This window comes from Panthera uncia, chromosome B4 (assembly GCF_023721935.1).
Source record: "Panthera uncia isolate 11264 chromosome B4, Puncia_PCG_1.0, whole genome shotgun sequence".
In the NCBI taxonomy this organism is placed as follows: Eukaryota; Metazoa; Chordata; class Mammalia; order Carnivora; family Felidae; genus Panthera; species Panthera uncia.
Genome location: NC_064809.1, coordinates 119,534,203 through 119,553,036, shown reverse-complemented (window position 1 = coordinate 119,553,036; position 18,834 = coordinate 119,534,203). Strand labels below are relative to the sequence as shown.

At 34.9% G+C, this 18,834-nt stretch overlaps 1 protein-coding gene across 13 annotated transcripts in view; it reads right to left on the bottom strand.

The window, feature by feature from the left end:
• The window catches only part of PARPBP (PARP1 binding protein), a 147,918-nt gene that overhangs the window by 108,690 nt on the left and 20,394 nt on the right, over positions 1-18,834 (bottom strand). For 7 of the 13 annotated variants that reach the window (XR_007456798.1, XR_007456799.1, XR_007456800.1 and 4 more), the window contains exons 4-6: positions 14,814-14,921; positions 5,482-5,652; positions 4,242-4,396 (exon numbers count right to left, since the gene is read on the bottom strand). Coding sequence is in view for 8 of the 13 variants with exons in the window: in XM_049626164.1 (XP_049482121.1) it covers positions 4,242-4,396; positions 5,482-5,652; positions 14,814-14,921 (434 nt within the window). In the remaining 5 variants the exon portion in view is untranslated. Of the gene's footprint in view, positions 1-4,241; positions 4,397-5,481; positions 5,653-13,920; positions 14,136-14,800; positions 14,922-18,834 lie in introns of those variants that run through there. The other 6 variants (XR_007456801.1, XM_049626166.1, XM_049626169.1 and 3 more) reach the window with 4 other exon arrangements.

Here is an 18,834-nt window from a genome sequence, read left to right as displayed (position 1 = left end):
GACAAAAACAGAGAAGATCGTTTGTTGTTTTTTCTTATAATCTTTATGGACTGTGGCAAAAGTACTAGAAGTTGAAATTATAAGACAAAATGAATAACCAATGAAACAATGTCCCAATAGGCTAGTCATATTATCCCCACTGTAGAAAATATCCTCCCTTCTCCCCATCTGGGCTTCATATCACACCCATTCTCCATGTCCGTCTAACTCCTTCAAGTCCATACTTTAAGATTAAGCTGAACTATAACAGCCACCCAGGTAAGTATTCCTGACCCTTTATCCCTGCCTCCCACAAATAAGGCAATTGTCCTTTCCTCTGTACATCCTCCTATTGCATAAATAGGATATATGGTTTTAGCTTTTAATAATTCTTTACAATTATGAAATGAATATATACTTAGTATACACAAATGTCACCATAAAGAAGAAATAAATATCGCTTAGGGCACTATTTAGACACCCACATGAATATACCCACTACTTGGACACCTACTTCTTCAGTGTCTTCACAAGAACACAGAGTGAATTACTCACTGTGACAAGACAGGATATCCACAATAACTCACTGATAAGTTAAAGAATTTAAGATGCCTCATCCTAGATGCCTCTAAAATGTACTTCTATCCTGTAGATAATTTATCCAAACCAGACATTCCTCCAAAGGGAATGCAATTATAACAAACTACAGTGGACTGAATGTACACATTTATATCTGCTCCCTCCTAAAGCTGCAGAGAAATGACAGAAATGCAAGTGTTTTAAATCCACGAAGAAAAAGAATGGAAGAGGAGACAATAGCGGATGACAGCAGAGACATACAATGAAAGGATGGAAAGATGAAAAGCAGACGGACATGTGGTAGCTGACTACTCAGAACAAAGAAAGCTAAAACATATGTAACTGCTAAAAGAGATTCCAATAAGAAGCAACTCCAGAAATTCTCAGATATTGAATTCAATACTGAAGGCTATGATAAAGGGGCTGCAAATAAGAACTAGTTGACAGTCTACATCAGAACACTTGACGCCTCAATCTCTTCTCCTATTCTGAGCAGTCAGGCCAGTGCACTTCCCTCCCCTCAGCATGGAAAGCAAGATTACTCTGAAGAAAGTAAGCCAGATGAGCTCTAGACCGCAAGGCAATGGGAACTGAAAACAGAGAGACTGAGTAAAAGTCGACAGACTGAACTGGGAGACTGAGCATCAGCTCCTATGCGACTTCAAATCCCAGAATATTACTAGACTAGCTAGACTTACAGCTTTCTGAAGGAGACTAAAGGATGCCACTGTGTAAATTCTGGGGTAAGTTCCAAAGAAAAGACCTATAGTTACCGATATTGGGAGAATCCCCAACAAAGGAACTAACTGGATGCCAGGCTATAATGAAATCCACTGTACAGAAGTACTAATCAGCTTTACAGAGTCTCATTCTGAAATATGATGGAAGGGCTGTTCAGAATCACCATACATTTTAGGAGTACCTCTAACATGAAAGATTGCAAAACAAACAAAAAAGAAAACATTCAACTTAGATAACAACAAAGACAATCCAGGAAGCAGATAAAAATAATCTTAAAAATATAATACTTTTAGATAAATAAAACATGATATAAGATCACATTCAATCAAATGAGAGAATACAATAAAAATATTTGTCTCCTGTTTTTCTCAGAAAGCCATGTACACCAATAAGGGGTATACCAATTAAAAATAAAGTCATGGGGCGCCTGGGTGGCTCAATTGGTTGAGCTTACGACTTCGTCTCAGGTCGTGATCTCGCGGTTTGTGAGTTCGCCCCGTGTCGGGCTCTGCGCTGACAGCTTGGAGCCTGTAGCCTACTTTGGATTCTGTGTCTCCTTCTCTCTCTGCCCCTCCCCCACTTGTGCTCTGTCTCTATCAAAAATAAATAAATGTAAAAAAATTTTTTTTAAATAAATAAAGTCATGAGATTCAGAAAACAAGGCAGAGGCAAAGAAAATTCATAAGGTAATGAAACTTCACAGTTACCACTGTGAAACAGGCCTAACAAGCAAAAGTACAAACTGAATGAAGAAGATAGTGCATTTTCCAAAAGGAATGTCTTCAAGGGCAAAACCCAGAACTTATAGATAACCTTATTATTAGGTCTAATAAGAAGAAATTGTATAGTTTTATTGGAAAGCTTGATAAAGAATCTATAATAAAATAGGAAGTCAAGCAAAAGAAAAAAGTAGATAATTATTAACTGTAGAAAAACGGGCGCCTGGGTGGCTCAGTCAGTTGAGCGGCCAACTTCGGCTCAGGTCATGATCCCGCGGTCCATGAGTTCGAGCCCCGCATCGGGCTCTGTGCTGACAGCTCAGAGCCTGGAACCTGTTTCAGATTCTGTGTCTCCCTCTCTCTCTCTGACCCTTCCCCGTTCATGCTCTGTCTGTCTCAAAAATAAATAAACGTTAAAAAAAAAAAACAAAAAACAAAAACAAAAAAAATCTATACAAGAAAGGAAGTATAATCACAGCATATCACATAGCTTAGGTGTAGGCAGTATTTACAGAGTCATAATAAAAAAAATTCTAAAACATAACTTAAGCTGAAATTGCAGTATAACTAGATATGAAGGATGAACGAAGTCTGTGTGTATCTGTGTGACTAACAGGAGGGAGAAGACAGAAAAGGGGAGCTGGGACATTGGCATAGGAAGTTAATATTGTCTAAAACTGAAAAAAATCAACAAATAGCTGAATAAAAATTTCATTTAAATGAGGTAAATCTAAAAACAAAAAAACTTAAAGTCAATTCATCTGTAGAGGACTATTTTACTGTAGGTCCATAATGCCACTTGACTTTAACAAAATATACCTATATTTGCTTTGCTAAAAATAAAATATTTTTTTAAATTATCTGTGATCTCAGAAGAAACAGCCAGCCAATATATTTGAAAGTTCAGAAGATGTCACTATTATTGACTATAAGTCATATTCAAAAAACCTCTTCCAAATTTACTTCCTTGGAATGGATATCCACAAAGAAGACAGAAGGATATAATTCAAAATAAAATCCTAAGAAAAAAATCCTTGGAATCTTACAATGAAAAGAAGTTTCATGAAATAAGATATAGTGATTAAAAGAATGGGTTCCAGGGGCGCCTGGGTGGCGCAGTCGGTTGAGCGTCCGACTTCAGCCAGGTCACGATCTCGCGGTCCGTGAGTTCGAGCCCCGCGTCAGGCTCTGGGCTGATGGCTCGGAGCCTGGAGCCTGTTTCCGATTCTGTGTCTCCCTCTCTCTCTGCCCCTCCCCCGTTCATGCTCTGTCTCTCTCTGTCCCAAAAATAAATAAAAAACGTTGAAAAAAAAAATTAAAAAAAAAAAAAAAAAAAAAAAAAGAATGGGTTCCAGGTTCAGAACTGAGTTCAGATCCCAGCTCTGCTACTTAAATAACAATGTGACTGAGTTAAATTACTTAGTCCCAGTGCTTCAGTTTCTTCCTCTCTAAACTGGGTGTGTATACAGTACCCATAATGTAAGGCTGCTGTAATGATCAAATGATAACCCCCACAAAGAGCTTAATATAATGCCTGACACATAAAAAGTGTTGAGTAAACACCAGCTCTTTTTATTAGTGCAATGCTAAAGCATACCAACCAAATTGACAGTGATCTACCATGATTGCTAACATATACAATGCACTTCTGTTCCCCACCAAATTACTCTCAAAATTCTTATCATCCAAGATGCATATATTATAAATAGGAGTCTATCAGATACGAAGATCTTACTTCCAATATAATATAAAAACAAATTCCAGATAAACTAAAGATTTACACCCAAGAAAAGGAAAAAATAGTAGCAGGAAGTAGAATATAGATTTCATCATATCTCTATCAATTTCCTTACTCATTCCGGGCATAAGTTTCCTTTATTGCTAAATAAAAACTTTAAAGAAATGATCTATTCAAGTCATGTCCAGTCCTCAAAAATCTATTTATTCCAGAAAAAGACAAACAGAAATCCCTCTTCTATAGTCAAATTTAATTGAACATGCCATTTGACTTTGGCAAAAATTTTAGAATCAAAGATAGGCAGAAACTAGAGGAATAGGTCATGAGGTTATAATTTATTCATCTAGATATTTTGTTTCTTCTCCCTACTGTTTGGTTTGATCTTTGGTCATTTCAATAGCTCCTATATTCAAATCTACGTCTGATTCTATAAGTTTTAAAGCTAGATTAGTAAAAAACATTTGTAATTTATGAAAAGTCGTTACCTTGGATTTGGTATTTCTCCAAGAATCTCATCTAATTTGTCAATGAAGTTAATAAAATTAGACAATCCTTTTACATGTGCCCTTAAAGGATCAGATGGTGATGGTGCATATCCTTTCCCTCCAAGCTCTAGTGTCCTAATAAATGATGTAGCCACCTATGAATTAAAACAAATGATTTAGTTATGTTTAATGATTTAGTAAGTTAAAAATAAAACTTTATGAAGCTGGGTGCATTTATATTATTTCTGGGTATAGAGGTAAAGTAAGCACTTTTTACAATTCATGCCACTTTGATTCAGAAGCAAATAATTAAAGAAACAGATGCCATGCAAAATTCATGCCAGCAGGGGTGATGGCAATGCAAGTGGAGACTGGGGAGCCAAGTTAGAAAACTAAGAGAGTAAGAATATATTCATAAGAGAATATCACTGACTATAAAATATTAGTGTAGAAATATATTCTTGTATAGATTAAACTGGAGTTTTTATATGGATCAAAGGGTTTTTAAGTATCAACTGTGTTGATTTATTCAAGGGTGGGCAATTAATTCAACTCTTCCAAGCCTTATCTTACTTTAAACACTTAGACTAAATAATCACTACGTCCTATCTAGCTTTCACATTTTAGGATTATTTCATCATGTGTAGTTCAAGAGGCCTTACCTCTACAATGATAAAATTATGTATATGATGGCTATACTTAAGAGCATCTCCATCAAAGATGAAATGTTCTAAAGCTGTATTTTCCAAAGTGTATCCTAAGACAAATTCTATGAAATTTCAGTAATTTGGAAGAAAGTTCCAAGGTTAAATAACTTAGAAAACAACAGATTAAATAACATGGTTAATTTAAGCATATTTCTTAATGGTAGGACCTCTCAGAGCTTTTGATATATAAACATCCAATAAAGGTATATACTATTTCCAAACTTTTTGCCCTTGGACACATTTATTCAAGGAGCATTTAACAGGGACTTCTTCCTTTGGACGTATTTACTCAAGGAGAATTTAACAGGGCTACCACTCTATAGAACACACGTAGGAAAACACTGTTTTAGAGATATTCTCCCTTGTCAAATTTGAAGAATATGGTAATAATACCACAGATTTTCAAATACCAAGGAAGAACATATATTCACAGTTTAAAACCTGTTTTATCATAAGAAGTCTATATTACGGTACAGGTATCCACTGTTCATAACAGCCTTTTAAAACATCTTGAAAATGTAATATGTCCATACCAAAAAGATAGACATCTTTTTCTCTTGAGCAGCATGTTTCAAATCAGTGAAGGCTTCTCGTCCAAGTCCTCTATCAGGAATATTAAGAATATGAGCCAGAGCCAGGTCATTCTTTGAATTCACTAGCAGGCTTAAATATGAGTAGATAACTTTCCTTGCTAGTAACTGCACCTGTACAATAAAATATTATTTTCTTTATTGAGGTTGTTCTAAATCAATAATCTTTTCTTATATGCAGTAAAAATACTTATGACCATTCAATAACAATCTCACTCAACTCTTTGGGAAAAAAAGAGAACTACCATAAAACAAAAGTTTGAATTGGACAATTAACATATTCTTGATTGTGAAACCAACTTGCCACCAGTGAGCATCTATGAGCAAATAACAACTATCATAATTGTTGAAAATGTCTCTTAAAAAAATGATATAAAAAGATAAAGTCCGAAGTCTGCATTTCTGATAAGGCTGGATCTCTTTCCCCTGCACACATTTGTCACTAAATAACAAGGAGTAATGATGCCCCCCGAAGCTTAGGGAATGAGCCAACTGGCACTATTTGGTCCTTTACCCATACAGGACTAGATATAGGCTGAAGTTAAAAGGTTAAATTTTGGAGGAAATTATTAGATATTGGTTTTGACAATACCAAGTAACCAAGTAAGTATTACAATGAAGAGATAGAAGCAAATGTAAAAAAAATAACAAGTAGTTGATGTTGACATGAACTGGCCTAAAACAGAGCTATGACTGTTTAAGCACAAGATAAATAATATCTGCTATAATTTCATATGGATATTGGTTCTTTCATATATACTGTATTTGTCTTTTATAGTCAAACAACAAACCAGGGTATTCAATGATCTTATTCTTAAAATTAGCTATTTATAGCTATTTAAGGCCTTGCAACTTCTATCTAGTATGGGGGAAGTGATAGTGTGAACTCCCACAAATAAGTATAACTTACTAGGTAAATTTTTAAAAACATAAATACATAAAGACACCGGAGGGACACCTGGGTGGCTCAGTCGGTTAAGTGTCCAACTTTGGCTCAGGTCATGATCTCATGGTTTGTGAGTTCAAGCCCTGCGTCAGACTCTGTGCGGACAGCTCACAGCCTGCAGCCAGCTTCAGATTCTGTCTCCCCCTCTCTCTCGCTCTCTCTCTCTCTCTGCCCTCTCTCTCTCTCTCTGCCCTCCCTCGCTCTTGCTCTGTCTCTCTCAAGAATAAACATTAAAAAAATTTTTTTAATAAAAATAAATAAATAAAAGACCCTAGAAAGGATCCAAAAAGCAGACACAAGCTGGAGGAGAACTTGATTTTAAAAGAACTGCAACAAGAAGGGTAAGAATAGCAAGCCTGTGGTTGTTCAAGGCCCTCAACTTCCTGTAGTACTGAAGTGAGTGATCATGTGAACCTCACAGATAACAAACATAAAATGGGAAGAAATTTTAAATACTATTTAAAGACACTGAGAAGTGTCCAGAGGGTAGACAGAAGCTGGAAGAATATTTAATTTTAATGGAACTGCAATAAGAAGGGTATGAATTAAGTTCGTGGATTACTGGCCCCAAAATCATGACTATGGCGGCTGCAGAAGGTAGAAGTGACTATAAAGGTGTCCTTAGAATCCAGGGCTGGGAAAGCAGCTAGAAATTTAAAGGGGAAAATCTTGGAAAAATTGAGAGCATAAAGAGTCAAAATCCCTAGCTGACTGGGAAACCACACAAGCATGGGGGAGACTCCAGGAGGCCCATCAAAAATGCAAGTCAAAATGAGAAAGAAACATATTCAAAAAATATATTCAAGAAAGACTGAGCTATGAGGAACCAGAGCTATGCGTTGGAAGGTTTGCTAAACTGAGTGCATTCCTCAACTGTGTATAGCTTAAGTGGCAGAAAGCTGAAGGTGTACAGGCTTGAAGTGTTAAATGTACACAGCCAAAGCTTATCAGAACTGGAAAATTCAGGAAAAACCCTAGGAAAAGGAATCTATGGAGAGAATAAGCTCCATACTTCCCCCAAACTGTGCCTGACTGCCAAATTTGGCAGGCAGAAGAAAGATCTACAAAAGCCAACCCAAAAAAACAGCAAAGGGAAGCCATAATAATAGATATCCAAAAAGGTGCATACTGAGGAAACAAAATATGAAGTTGAAATCCAGGCAAGTAAATTGCCTACTAGAACAAAAACTCAACTGTCCTCAGAAGAACATGATATAACCCAGAGTCACTATAGAATATTATCTGTAATGTCCAGTTTTCATTCACAAATTACTAGACAGTTTAAAAAAAAAGGTGGGGGGGCGCCTGGGTGGCTCAGTTGGTTAAGCATCCGACTTCAGCTCAGATCATGATCTCACGGTTTTTGAGTTCAAGTGCCCCATTGGGCTCTGTGGTGACAGCTTAGAGCCTGCAGCCTGACTTCGAATTCTGTGTCTCCCTCTCTCTCTGCTCTTCCCCTGCTCGTGCTCTGTTTCTCTCTGTCTCTCAAAAATAAATAAATACATTTTAAAAAATTAATTAATTAAATTAAAAAATTTTAAAAAGAAAAAGAGAAAGTGTTACCCCTTCTTAGTATAAAAAGCAATCAATAGAAATTATCACCAAGTAGACCTAGATGTTAGATTTAGCAGACAAAACATCAAGGTGTTTGCTATAAATACATTCAAAGAATTCAAATGAAATATGTTCAATGAATTTAAAAAATGTTATCAATGAATTAACAGAGGAAATGACAACAGAAAAGTGGACACTATAAAAAAAGTAAATTCTAGAAATGAAAAGTACAATAACAAAAACAAAATTTGCCAAGTGGGCTCAATAACAACTTGGAGAAAGTGGAAGAAAGTATCAGTGAACTTACAAATATATAAATAGAAATTACCAAATCTGAAAAACAAAGGAAGAAAAAAAAAGAAAAAAGAACCAACGAACACTGTGGGATAATTTAATTAAATCAATATATAAATACTTAGAATCCCTACAGAAGAGTGAAAGAAGCAGGAAAAAAAATACTTGAAATTATGGCCAAAAGCACGCCAAATTTGGTACAAAACATTAATTTATAGATGTAAGTGGCTACTCAAGTAGGAAAAACAAAAAATCACTCCCATATTATAATCAAACTTTGACAGCCAAAGATGAGAAAAAAATCTCAAAAGTAACCAGGGCAAAATGACACATTACGTACTAGGGAATGATGACAAGATTAATAGACCATCAAAAAATAAGCCAAAGACACTGGAACAACATATTAAATATGCTGAGAAATTATCTTAAATATTACTATACAATTACAATATAAGATAACATAGTATTTATGAATGAAACAGAACCACGTCCACAAATAGACCTAACATACATATGGCCATTTGATTTTTGACATAGGTGCAAAAGAAATCATAGAGAAAGGACAGCCTTTTCAATAACTGGTGTAGAAGCAATTGATCATTCATATGCAAAACAAATGAACCCCACCTAAACCTCACACCTTTTGTAAAAATTAACTCCAAGCAGATCACAGGTATAAATGTACAATATAAAACTGTAAAAGTTTTAGAAGAAAACATAAAAGAAAATCTTTGTAACTTGGATTAGGCAGTTATTAGACATGACACCAAAAGCATAATCTATAATAGAAAAAAACCGATAAATTGGATTTCATCAAAATTAAATTAGTTTTATGGAATTCTTATCACCCTCTCAACTGCTTCCACCCCATCTTCTTGCTCTGGAATCTTGTTTGTAACTAATTCTTAAATGTTGCTCCCACACTATTTACCTGAAATCTTCTCCTTGCCTATACCCTTAGAAAAATGGACTCCACGAATTCTAAACTCAATTCCCTCTCAAAACATGAAATTCATTAAACCCTTCAGAGACTGACAACATAGCTAAAGATCCCATAATTTATCATCTGTAACTAAGAAAATACTTTCTGAATTAAATCTTTTTGTTTTTAATGTTTATTTTTGAGAGAGACAGACAGACACACAGACAGACAGCATGAGTGGGGGAGGGGCAGAGAGAGAGGGAGACAAAGAATCCGAAGCAGGCTCCAGGCTCTGAGCTGTCAGCACACAGCACAACACGGGACTTGAACTCACGAACCATGAAATCATGACCTGAGCCAAAGTCGGATCCCTAACTAACTGAGCCACCCAGATGCCCCAATACTTTCTGAATTAAAATTAAAATTTCTCCATATTCTGTTTAATCATATTTTAAATTAGGAAGCATAAAAGAAAGCTTTAAAAGGTACGAATAAAAATTACAAATCAATAAGAAGTGTCATAGACAATTACTAAGAGAGTCTCTCAAGTTCATATACATATTAAAAACACTTTTAAAGGTAACATGCTTTTGGATTATTTAAATATCATATGAAAAACAATTTTTGAAACATGGTAGGCAGTCAGGGTCAATTTAAAAAAACTTTATTGAGGGTGCCTGACTGGTTCAGTCAGTTAAGCAACTGACTCTTCATTTCAGCTCAGGTCATGATCTCACAGTGGGTCAGCACAGAGCCTGCTTGGGATTCTCTCTCTCCCTCTCTTTCTGCCCCTCCCCTGCTCACTCTCTTTCTCTCAAATTAAATAAATAAACTTTAAAAAATACTTTAAAAAAACTTTATTGGACAGGAAAAAATTACCTTAAATATGGACTCAAAATTTAAGCAAAATTGATTTTTTAAATAAAGTTTGAATATTAACACTACGAAACTCTTTTCTTAAATATTAAAAATATTAGACAAATGTTACCTTTGCAGAGAGGCTCCCTGATTTCCCATATAAACAGCAATTCATGTACTCCCTTTCTTACCACCCTGTAATATTTCTGCATATCAGCCAATTATAATTCCCTGATAGACCTTAACGTTTTCTGACATTGTGTGTTTTCTTAATCTTTCTACTACTTCATGAGTTCCAGGACAGCAAATGATATATCCTTAGGGCCTTAAAGAATGACTGGCATTATAGCAGGTAATCAGTCCATTTTATTAATAGGTTCTCAATTAGTTTTTGTTCAATGATAAATGGAAAAAAAAACTTAATACATGTATGTGGCCCTTTTAGATATTACAAAATGAAAACTACTGATAAAATCTTACTTGAGATCGAATAAGCACTCATGTATTTTTATTACATTGCCTTAAAAAGAAAATCACTCTAAGGTACAACTCTAAGATAAAATCATCTTTCAGATCCATCCTAAAATTTTATAACATAAGGCACAACATGGTTTTCTGCTTATATTTCAAGTGTCCTTTTATTTTTATTTTCAGTGTAAATCATAATACTTCATATGAATCTATAATACAAAAGTTTCCATTTTAATTTCACAGTGGAATAGTCTGTCTAAAACATATGAATCTCCTCTATCTTATCTCTTCACATTTCAAAAGACTAACACATTTGTCAAAAATTAAAGCAGAGAAAAAGTGACATTCACACTGTAATCAGAAACTGTTTTACTCTTTCTAGATTTAATTTCATTCAATCCCTGTCTCACTGTGCCTCTACTGTTCAAAAATAATGAGGATATAACAATATGTATAGATTTGATCCTTATTGGGTACAAACCACATCTACAACTTGCTCTTTAAGGCTAGCAAATTCTGCCCTGCTGATCTGTGATGCTAGGCAAACATCAGGGAAAAACATTTTGGAGTCCTCACAGTTAGAGTGTTTCTTTTAACTCATGGCTACAATTGGAAATCTATCCCTATCATTATGGTCATATAACATGGCAGTTATGGTTTCCCTGCTCTTGTATTTGCAAGTGTGTTTTAAAGAGGCTCTCTGGAAAAGCATTCCACATAAATACAGTTATGATGTCCAGAAGCAAGGGCCTAAATTGAAAAAATCCACAAGATTGAAGCTTTTACCAAGATACCAAAAATAAAGATAATGTTCTGTTTATTTGTTTAATAAACCGATTCAATCCATACCACAAAGTATTTGCAATGTTTGTTTAGAAGTTGAACAATCTTACTTAAGCTTTCTGGCAAGTCCAAGCTTCTTTTCCTATCCCTTAATTATTACTGAAATGCAGATATTCAACCTCAATTTGGAAGTTACTTTTGCTAGATTGAGATTAACAATTTATACAGGTATTTTTTACTTTCTTTGCCAATACATAAATTCTTATATATAACAACAACAACAAAAAGTTGAACTAGAACTAATATACTGGTAGAATTTTTTATTTAACTGAGGGTTTTCTTTTTGGGCCTTTATTCCATTTTTCCCTTCCTTGCTTCAGAATTTCTAGTGCAGTTTAGTACCTTAGGAAAAATGAAATAAAATAAAATAAGGAAACAAAAATATTTTTTCTCAAATTCATGCCATTCATCTACTTAATGACTCTGGCGTGGCATTAGTTAAGGTACATTTTGTGATCAAAATATATCTTTGCAAGACTTCAGCCCAAAAAAGTCACATTAGAATTTTAATAGAAATATATTGCCTTCCAAAAATACTTTGCAAAAAGAAAAATTAGAAGTCTGCAAGTAAAATGCAAAATGGCTAAGAGGATGGCTGTGACTTTAATAGTCCTCATAAAATCTAATCTATCAGCTAACTACTAGATAGAATACTCTCGGAAAACAATCCAAGGAGGCAAAAGATAAAAGTAGAGGATTAACCCAATGAAACAATCGTTGTATTTTTAAATTTTTTTTAATGTTTATTTATTTTTGAGAGAGAGAGACAGAGTGCAAGTAAGGAAGGGGCAGAGAGAGAGGGAGACACAGAATCCGAAGCAGGCTCCAGGCTCTGAGCTATCAGCACAGAGCCTGAGGCAGGGCTTGAACTCATGGACTGCGAGATCATGACATGAACCGAAGTCGGATGCTCAACTGACTGAGCCACCCAGGCGCCACTATCATGGTATTTTTAAATGAGAAAACTATATGCTTGCAGTGAAGACTCATCAGTTTCTATATACTATGATCTTTTTTCATGAATATCCCTTTAAGATATAACATTTTATATATGTAAGCCAAAATTATAAACACGTAGGTGTTTTACACAAACTGGTTCATTTCTATTCATTAAAAGGCACAATAACAATTACTGTTTTTTCCCTGTAGAGCCTGTAACATAAATTAAAGAGATCTGTAAGTGATCTAGTCTCTTGATGTATATGAATGTACTCTTTAAGAACCAATGAGAAAAGACCAGGTATTTGGTAAACATTTTATCAATATTTGGGACAGGAGGGAAAAACAATGTAAGTGAAAAATTAATTTCAAGCAAGAGAAAATAGTTACGAATCACTAAATAAAATCATGTCTGGGAAGAAAACATTCAAAGATGGGCTTGGAATATTTTCTTGTACCAGAAAAAAAAAAGTAAGTGCTCAGAAGTCTAATAGGGCATGTAAACAAAAAAAAAGACACAGAAGCCAGCATGAAGGGAATCTACCATTTTAGAATCAAGGATTAATGACTGTAATTGATTTTAAAACTCTGAATAAATAAAAAGTCATGAGTACATAGGTAATAAATACACAAAAAAGGAGAAAGATAAATAGAAAAAATCAAATTTGCATCTTAAATAACTATTATCCCAACTCCTAAGCTGGTAATGAAATAGAAAGAATTAAGTAGTGACCCTGCCTTTTTTAGGGAACTATATACTTCATCTCAATTGATAAGATAAGTTCTTCTTTACTGAAAAATGGCAGCTAATCAATGTAAAGACATGACAGGGTTAGAGATTTGCCGTTCTGCAAACACTAAAGAAATAACAGAGTCAGACAAGGATCATCAATGCATGTGCAAAAGATTGTTGGGAAACAGGTTATTTACATAGTGTTACCCCATAGATCTCTGCTGATAGCAAAGGAAAAACTACATCTTTTTTCTAGACAGATCTGGCAATTTGGGACAACTTGAAACTGTGTCTCCTGATGTGATACTTACCATCAGTTAAGAAGCATGTACTATGAAATGTTAAACCTCAATCTAAGCAAGCTTTTAGCTGAAACCTCCAGTTTACTGGCAATAGAAGAACAAGATAAGTAATACCAGGAGAAATTTATCAGATAAACAAAAAAACAAAAACAAAAACAAAACAAAACATAAAAACGGAGGGGAATTCTAGATTAAAAGAGCTATAAAACCATTTGGGGGACAAATGGAGAAATCGGAATTGGGAAGACAGTAAGTGATAATAGGGAATACTTAAGTTTTCTTACAGATGATAATGATATTATAGTTATGCCTTTATTTTCAGGAAATAATATGCTAAAGAATTTTAGGTATTAAGGGTCATGATGCCAGAAACAACTTTCAAATAAGCCAGAAAAAATATTAAATGCAAATATAAAGAACCTTAGTAAATCTAGGAAGTAGGTATACAGGTATTTACTTGAGGGCAGTGATAAACATATTTTTTTTTTTAATGTTTTATTTATTTATTTTTTTTGACAGGGCGGTCAGAGAGAGAGGGAGACAGAGGATCTGAAGCAATCTCTGCACTGACAGCAGAGAGCCTGATGCAGGGCTTGAACTTACCACAAGATCATGACCTAAGTCGAAGTTGGACACTCAATTGACTGAGTCACCCAGGTGCCCCAGTCAATATATTTCTTAAAGGCTATCTGTATCACATGGGACTTATGGGAGAATCTGCTTTAGCAATGTTTCCTAAAAAACGGAGAAGGTGATTCATCAAATATATTAACTTGAAGAAGATGGATTTAGATATGTTGAATGTAATTTTACTGCTTTTTCCAATACTTCTAAATTTTTATCTTGTCAATGGTGATTTTATTTACCATAGGTACTTTCATAAACATAACTCCCATGGTTAGTAAGGGGATACTATATTCAATTAGGTACCTAGCATAGTATTTAGCTAAAGGTAAATTATATTAGACCAAACATGTGGTTTCTTCACTGTGGTTTGTTTGTACAACAAACTCTATTATCACGATTTGTGATGCATCAGTTATTCTGCAAAAGGGACAGAACAGATTTTTCCATTGTACATCCTCCCAAGAATCACTCATTTAAAACCATAATTGTGAAATTTACCAAATACAAAGATTCAAAGAACTCTGGCAACCTAGATCTTCCAACTACTTTTCAGATACTTAGAATGATAACCTATTTTTGCACAGTGCCTGTGATCCTGGCCGGAAACCAGGAAGAAACTGACTGCTATGCTCTTGCCAGTCTCTAACGTATTACTCTTTGCAAATACAGCTTTATTTAAGCAAATTAAAGAACATTTTTGATTAAAAAAATAACATACAATCACATTCATAGTGATTTGAAGAGGATCATATCCTGCTTTTTAATTTACTCACAATTTATCAGTACCTTTTCATTATCCTGGTTGTGTTTACTCATTGGTGATGTCGGTACATAAAGATCAGTTTCATCAGCTACTGCATACTGTCTCCCAAGCAGAAAATCCCGTAGTTGACTCTGTAGAAACACAGGAGGTTGCTAATAATAAACTGCTTTTCCAACTATAAAAAATACTTCACATTGAGCTCTACATAGTGTCACTAATATCCCAGCATACAGTATTATTACCTGATCTTTGTTGGCAGTAAGTATACATGGAATTAAACTCTCTAACAAAATGCTTGTTTCCAATGGCTGTACTCATAGAGTTCACAAGTTTAGAGTTAAAAGATAACCTTGGAAATTTAATCTGAGCCTTTAATTTTTATAGAAGAAAATTAAAGACAAAATGCTTACCTAAGGCACACAATAAATGCTTCATTTTGGGATTATACAAAAGTAAACCTAGTGTCCTAACAGCATATTTCAAAGTAAGAATTTCAATGAAAAAAAATATGGTTATTTGCTTTCACTGTGCCATGGTACTCAACATCTCCCTATTATTTGTTCTAAGCGATCCAAGATTATGTAGGTATTCACACACCTCATACCTGATGAGTAAACTTGGAGGGAAGGTATAAACTGAATTAACAAAGCCTAAAGAGATTGCAAACCACTTTCCTCTCAGCCATTGCAAAATTATAACTAAAATAACTCCCCAATACATACTTCTTAAAAGGCAAAGTGGGATTTTGTTGTTCATAACTTGAATTTCAAAATTCAAGCTCACTAAAAAAAAAAATTATTTATTTATTTATTTTTTAAGTTTTGACTTTTACTCCTTTGCTACAAAGGGCAACTTAGATACCTATTTTCTTTCTTTTTCTTTTTTTTTTTTTTGAGACAGAACACCAGCTGGGGAGTGGCAGAGAGAAAGGGAGACACAGAATCTGAAGCAGGCTACAGGCTCCAAGCCATCAGCACAGAGCCCGACATGGGGCTCCAACTCAGACTGGGAGAAAATGACCTGAGCTGACGTTGGACACTCAACCGACTGAGCCACCCAGGTAGCCCTGGATACCCATTTTCTAAATATTAGCTAGCCAGAAACTTTTAATGACCAGTGACAACATACAGTGCAACTTTTCAATATTTAAAAAATTAATCTTATGAAATAATTCAGGTTCATTGTCTTTAAGCAGAAAAATTGTTTTGGGAGAATTTGACGATTACTTTTTTTTTTCATTTTTATTGTAATTCCAGTACAGTTAACATACAGTGTTATATTAGTTTCAGGTGTACAATATAGTGATTCAACACTTCCATTCATCACCTGATGTGCATCTCGCCTGCACTCCTTATTCTCTATCACTTATTTCACCCATCTCCCACCCACCTCCCCTCTGGTAAGCATCAGTTTGTCTCCCACAGTTAAGTTTGTTTCTTGGTTTGTCTTTTTAAAAAGAATTTACTATTTAAAAAATCTTGAATAGAGGTAGTCCTCACACTTGTGGTTCTTATGTTTTCAGGAGAGATGTTAAAAGCAAAGGTTTATTCTTCCATAAATACAATGTTATTTTCTTGAATCGGATAATATTACCCTCTGGTTTAAACTATGTTCATGTTGGGGTGCCTAGGTGGCTCAGTCGGTTGTGTCTGACTCTTGATTTCAGCACAAGTCATGATCTCACAGGTTCATGAGTTCAAGCCCCACATTGGGCTCCTCGCACTGACAGTGCAGAGCCTGCTTGGAATTCTCTGTCTCTGTCTCTCTGTCTCACTGTCTCTCTCTCTCTCTGGCCTTCTGCACATGCTCTCTCTCTCAAAAGAAATGAACTTTAAAAAATAAAGCCATATTCATGTTTAATGACATGTAAAGTACAATATTCTAGATCAGTTCAGTGAGGAGGGTCCATGGACTCCTGAGGTCCTTAAGACCCACTCAGGAGACCCAGGAAGTTCACCCTTTTTTCAACTATGTATCAATGTGAATCTGAATTTTCTTGATATACTTCAATCAAAACAACATACCAGACAGAAGTAGACATGAGAAACAGCTATTTTCTATCATACATGACATTAAGGACATTTATTAAAAATGTAAAAAGTAATAAATACAAAATATGTAAAACATTCTCACAATGTTTTATTCCTAAAAAATGTATTCATAACACTATTCACATAAACAGGTAATAGGTTTATTATCAATATCTTAATTACTGATACTTTGAACATATCTCAGTTTTAATCTTTGATAAATATTAACAGATAAAACTCATATAAACAAAATCTCCTTGTAGTCTTAATTATTTTTTAATTTTATTATTATTTTTTTAATGTTTATTCATTTTTGAGAGACAGACAGGCAGAGGACGAGCAGGGAACGGGCAGAGAGAGAGGAAGACCCAGAATCTGAAGCAGACTCCAGGCTCTGAGCCATCAGCACAGAGATCAAACCAACTGAGCCACCCAGGCACCCCCTAATTAATTTTTAAGCGTGCAAAAGGGTTCCTAAACTTGAAACTTTGACAAGGACTCTAGATAATATGGCATAAAGCTTTCTGAAGTAAGCAGAAAAATCACAATGTATTTTCTGTGATACACTATTAATTTTATTGATTTATACCTTTACTTTGTAGGTAAGTTGTTATTCATTCTACTTTTATCCTCTTATTAACCATATTTTTCCATTCCATTAATGATTACCTTCACTTTCTGGTACTCAAATCAGACCCGTTTCTCTACTGTCATTTAAAAGTGGTAATGCCTGCTTATTCCCAACAAACTACAACATTTAGCCATTTTAATTCTAAACTAATATCAGAATCTCCCTTAGTGTCAGCCTTCCATTTCAGCACACATATCCCCAGTCCATCCTTATCATACACACGCCAAGTTTTGTTGCTCACTACCATCTTCCTCTAGATACGTATCTGCTCCCATTCATCTGTTTAATTATTACGGTCTTTGAAAAGGCAAAATCTTCACTTGAAGTATGAAGACAATATTCTTTAAATTTTTCCATAGCCTCACAAGTCCTTCCTTTATCTTAGCTAGTAAGGGATACCTTGATGAGGATCAAGACATGTTATTTAATTTTTGTTCTTTTGAAATAACTTGTTCTCTCCACTAGGAAACTTATAATATTTATCTTTACCCTTAAAGAGTCCAGGAATTTTACCAGGACATGTGTAAGTATGTGTCTTTTCTCTTGATTACAGGCTGGAACCTCACAAACACCCTTAACTAGCAGAATCAAAGAAATATTTATTATAATAGATGTAGTTTCAAGAAATATTTTACTTAATCATGGCCTCTTCTGCATCTGTTCTTTTATCTCCTTCTGGAACTCCTATCATTTGTATGTTAAATCCTCTCCATCTAACCTCCAAGTTTCTTAACTTTTCCTTCACGATTTCTTGAACTTCAGATTTTTCTCTCTGCACTTTAAATATTTATTTCAGGACAATAATTTGTGTCTGAGTTCATCTGTTGCATTGGGAAAACTTTCTTCTTTTTTTTCATCTACAAAGTCTCACGTTTAGGTTTATCCTTGAATTTCCTTGAGTACTTACTATTTTTATGGATTCAAGTTGTCACTCTCCACTAGCAGTTCTATTCTGTTGAGCATGTGTGTTCTCAGATAACTCATCTTTCTGTAACTGCTAGGACTCCTTAGGTGACTATTGCTTTTCTCATTGGCTTTTTGGGGCTCAGCCTTGAATGCTGAGGTACTTCAAGTGTTGATAATTTTACAAGTAACGGAAGTTGAAATAGTCTCTACTCTTCATGAAGCAGCAGTGGAGAAATAAACAGGATGCCAGTCACCTGCTGAGGCCAAGGGAGAGTCTTCTTGTGGTCTCTCAAGGATCACCAACAGTACACCCATCCATTCAGCTACGTTTTGGCTTCCTCAGAGACAGAGAATCCTGGCACACTCACAGAGAGCGTTTGTTAACCTTCCCCAGAAGGTCCCCAGATTTCTGAGGGCTGCTAAGCTCTTCTCAAGAGCTACCATTTCTTCTCTTCAGCCCAGGGCTCTGATTTCCCC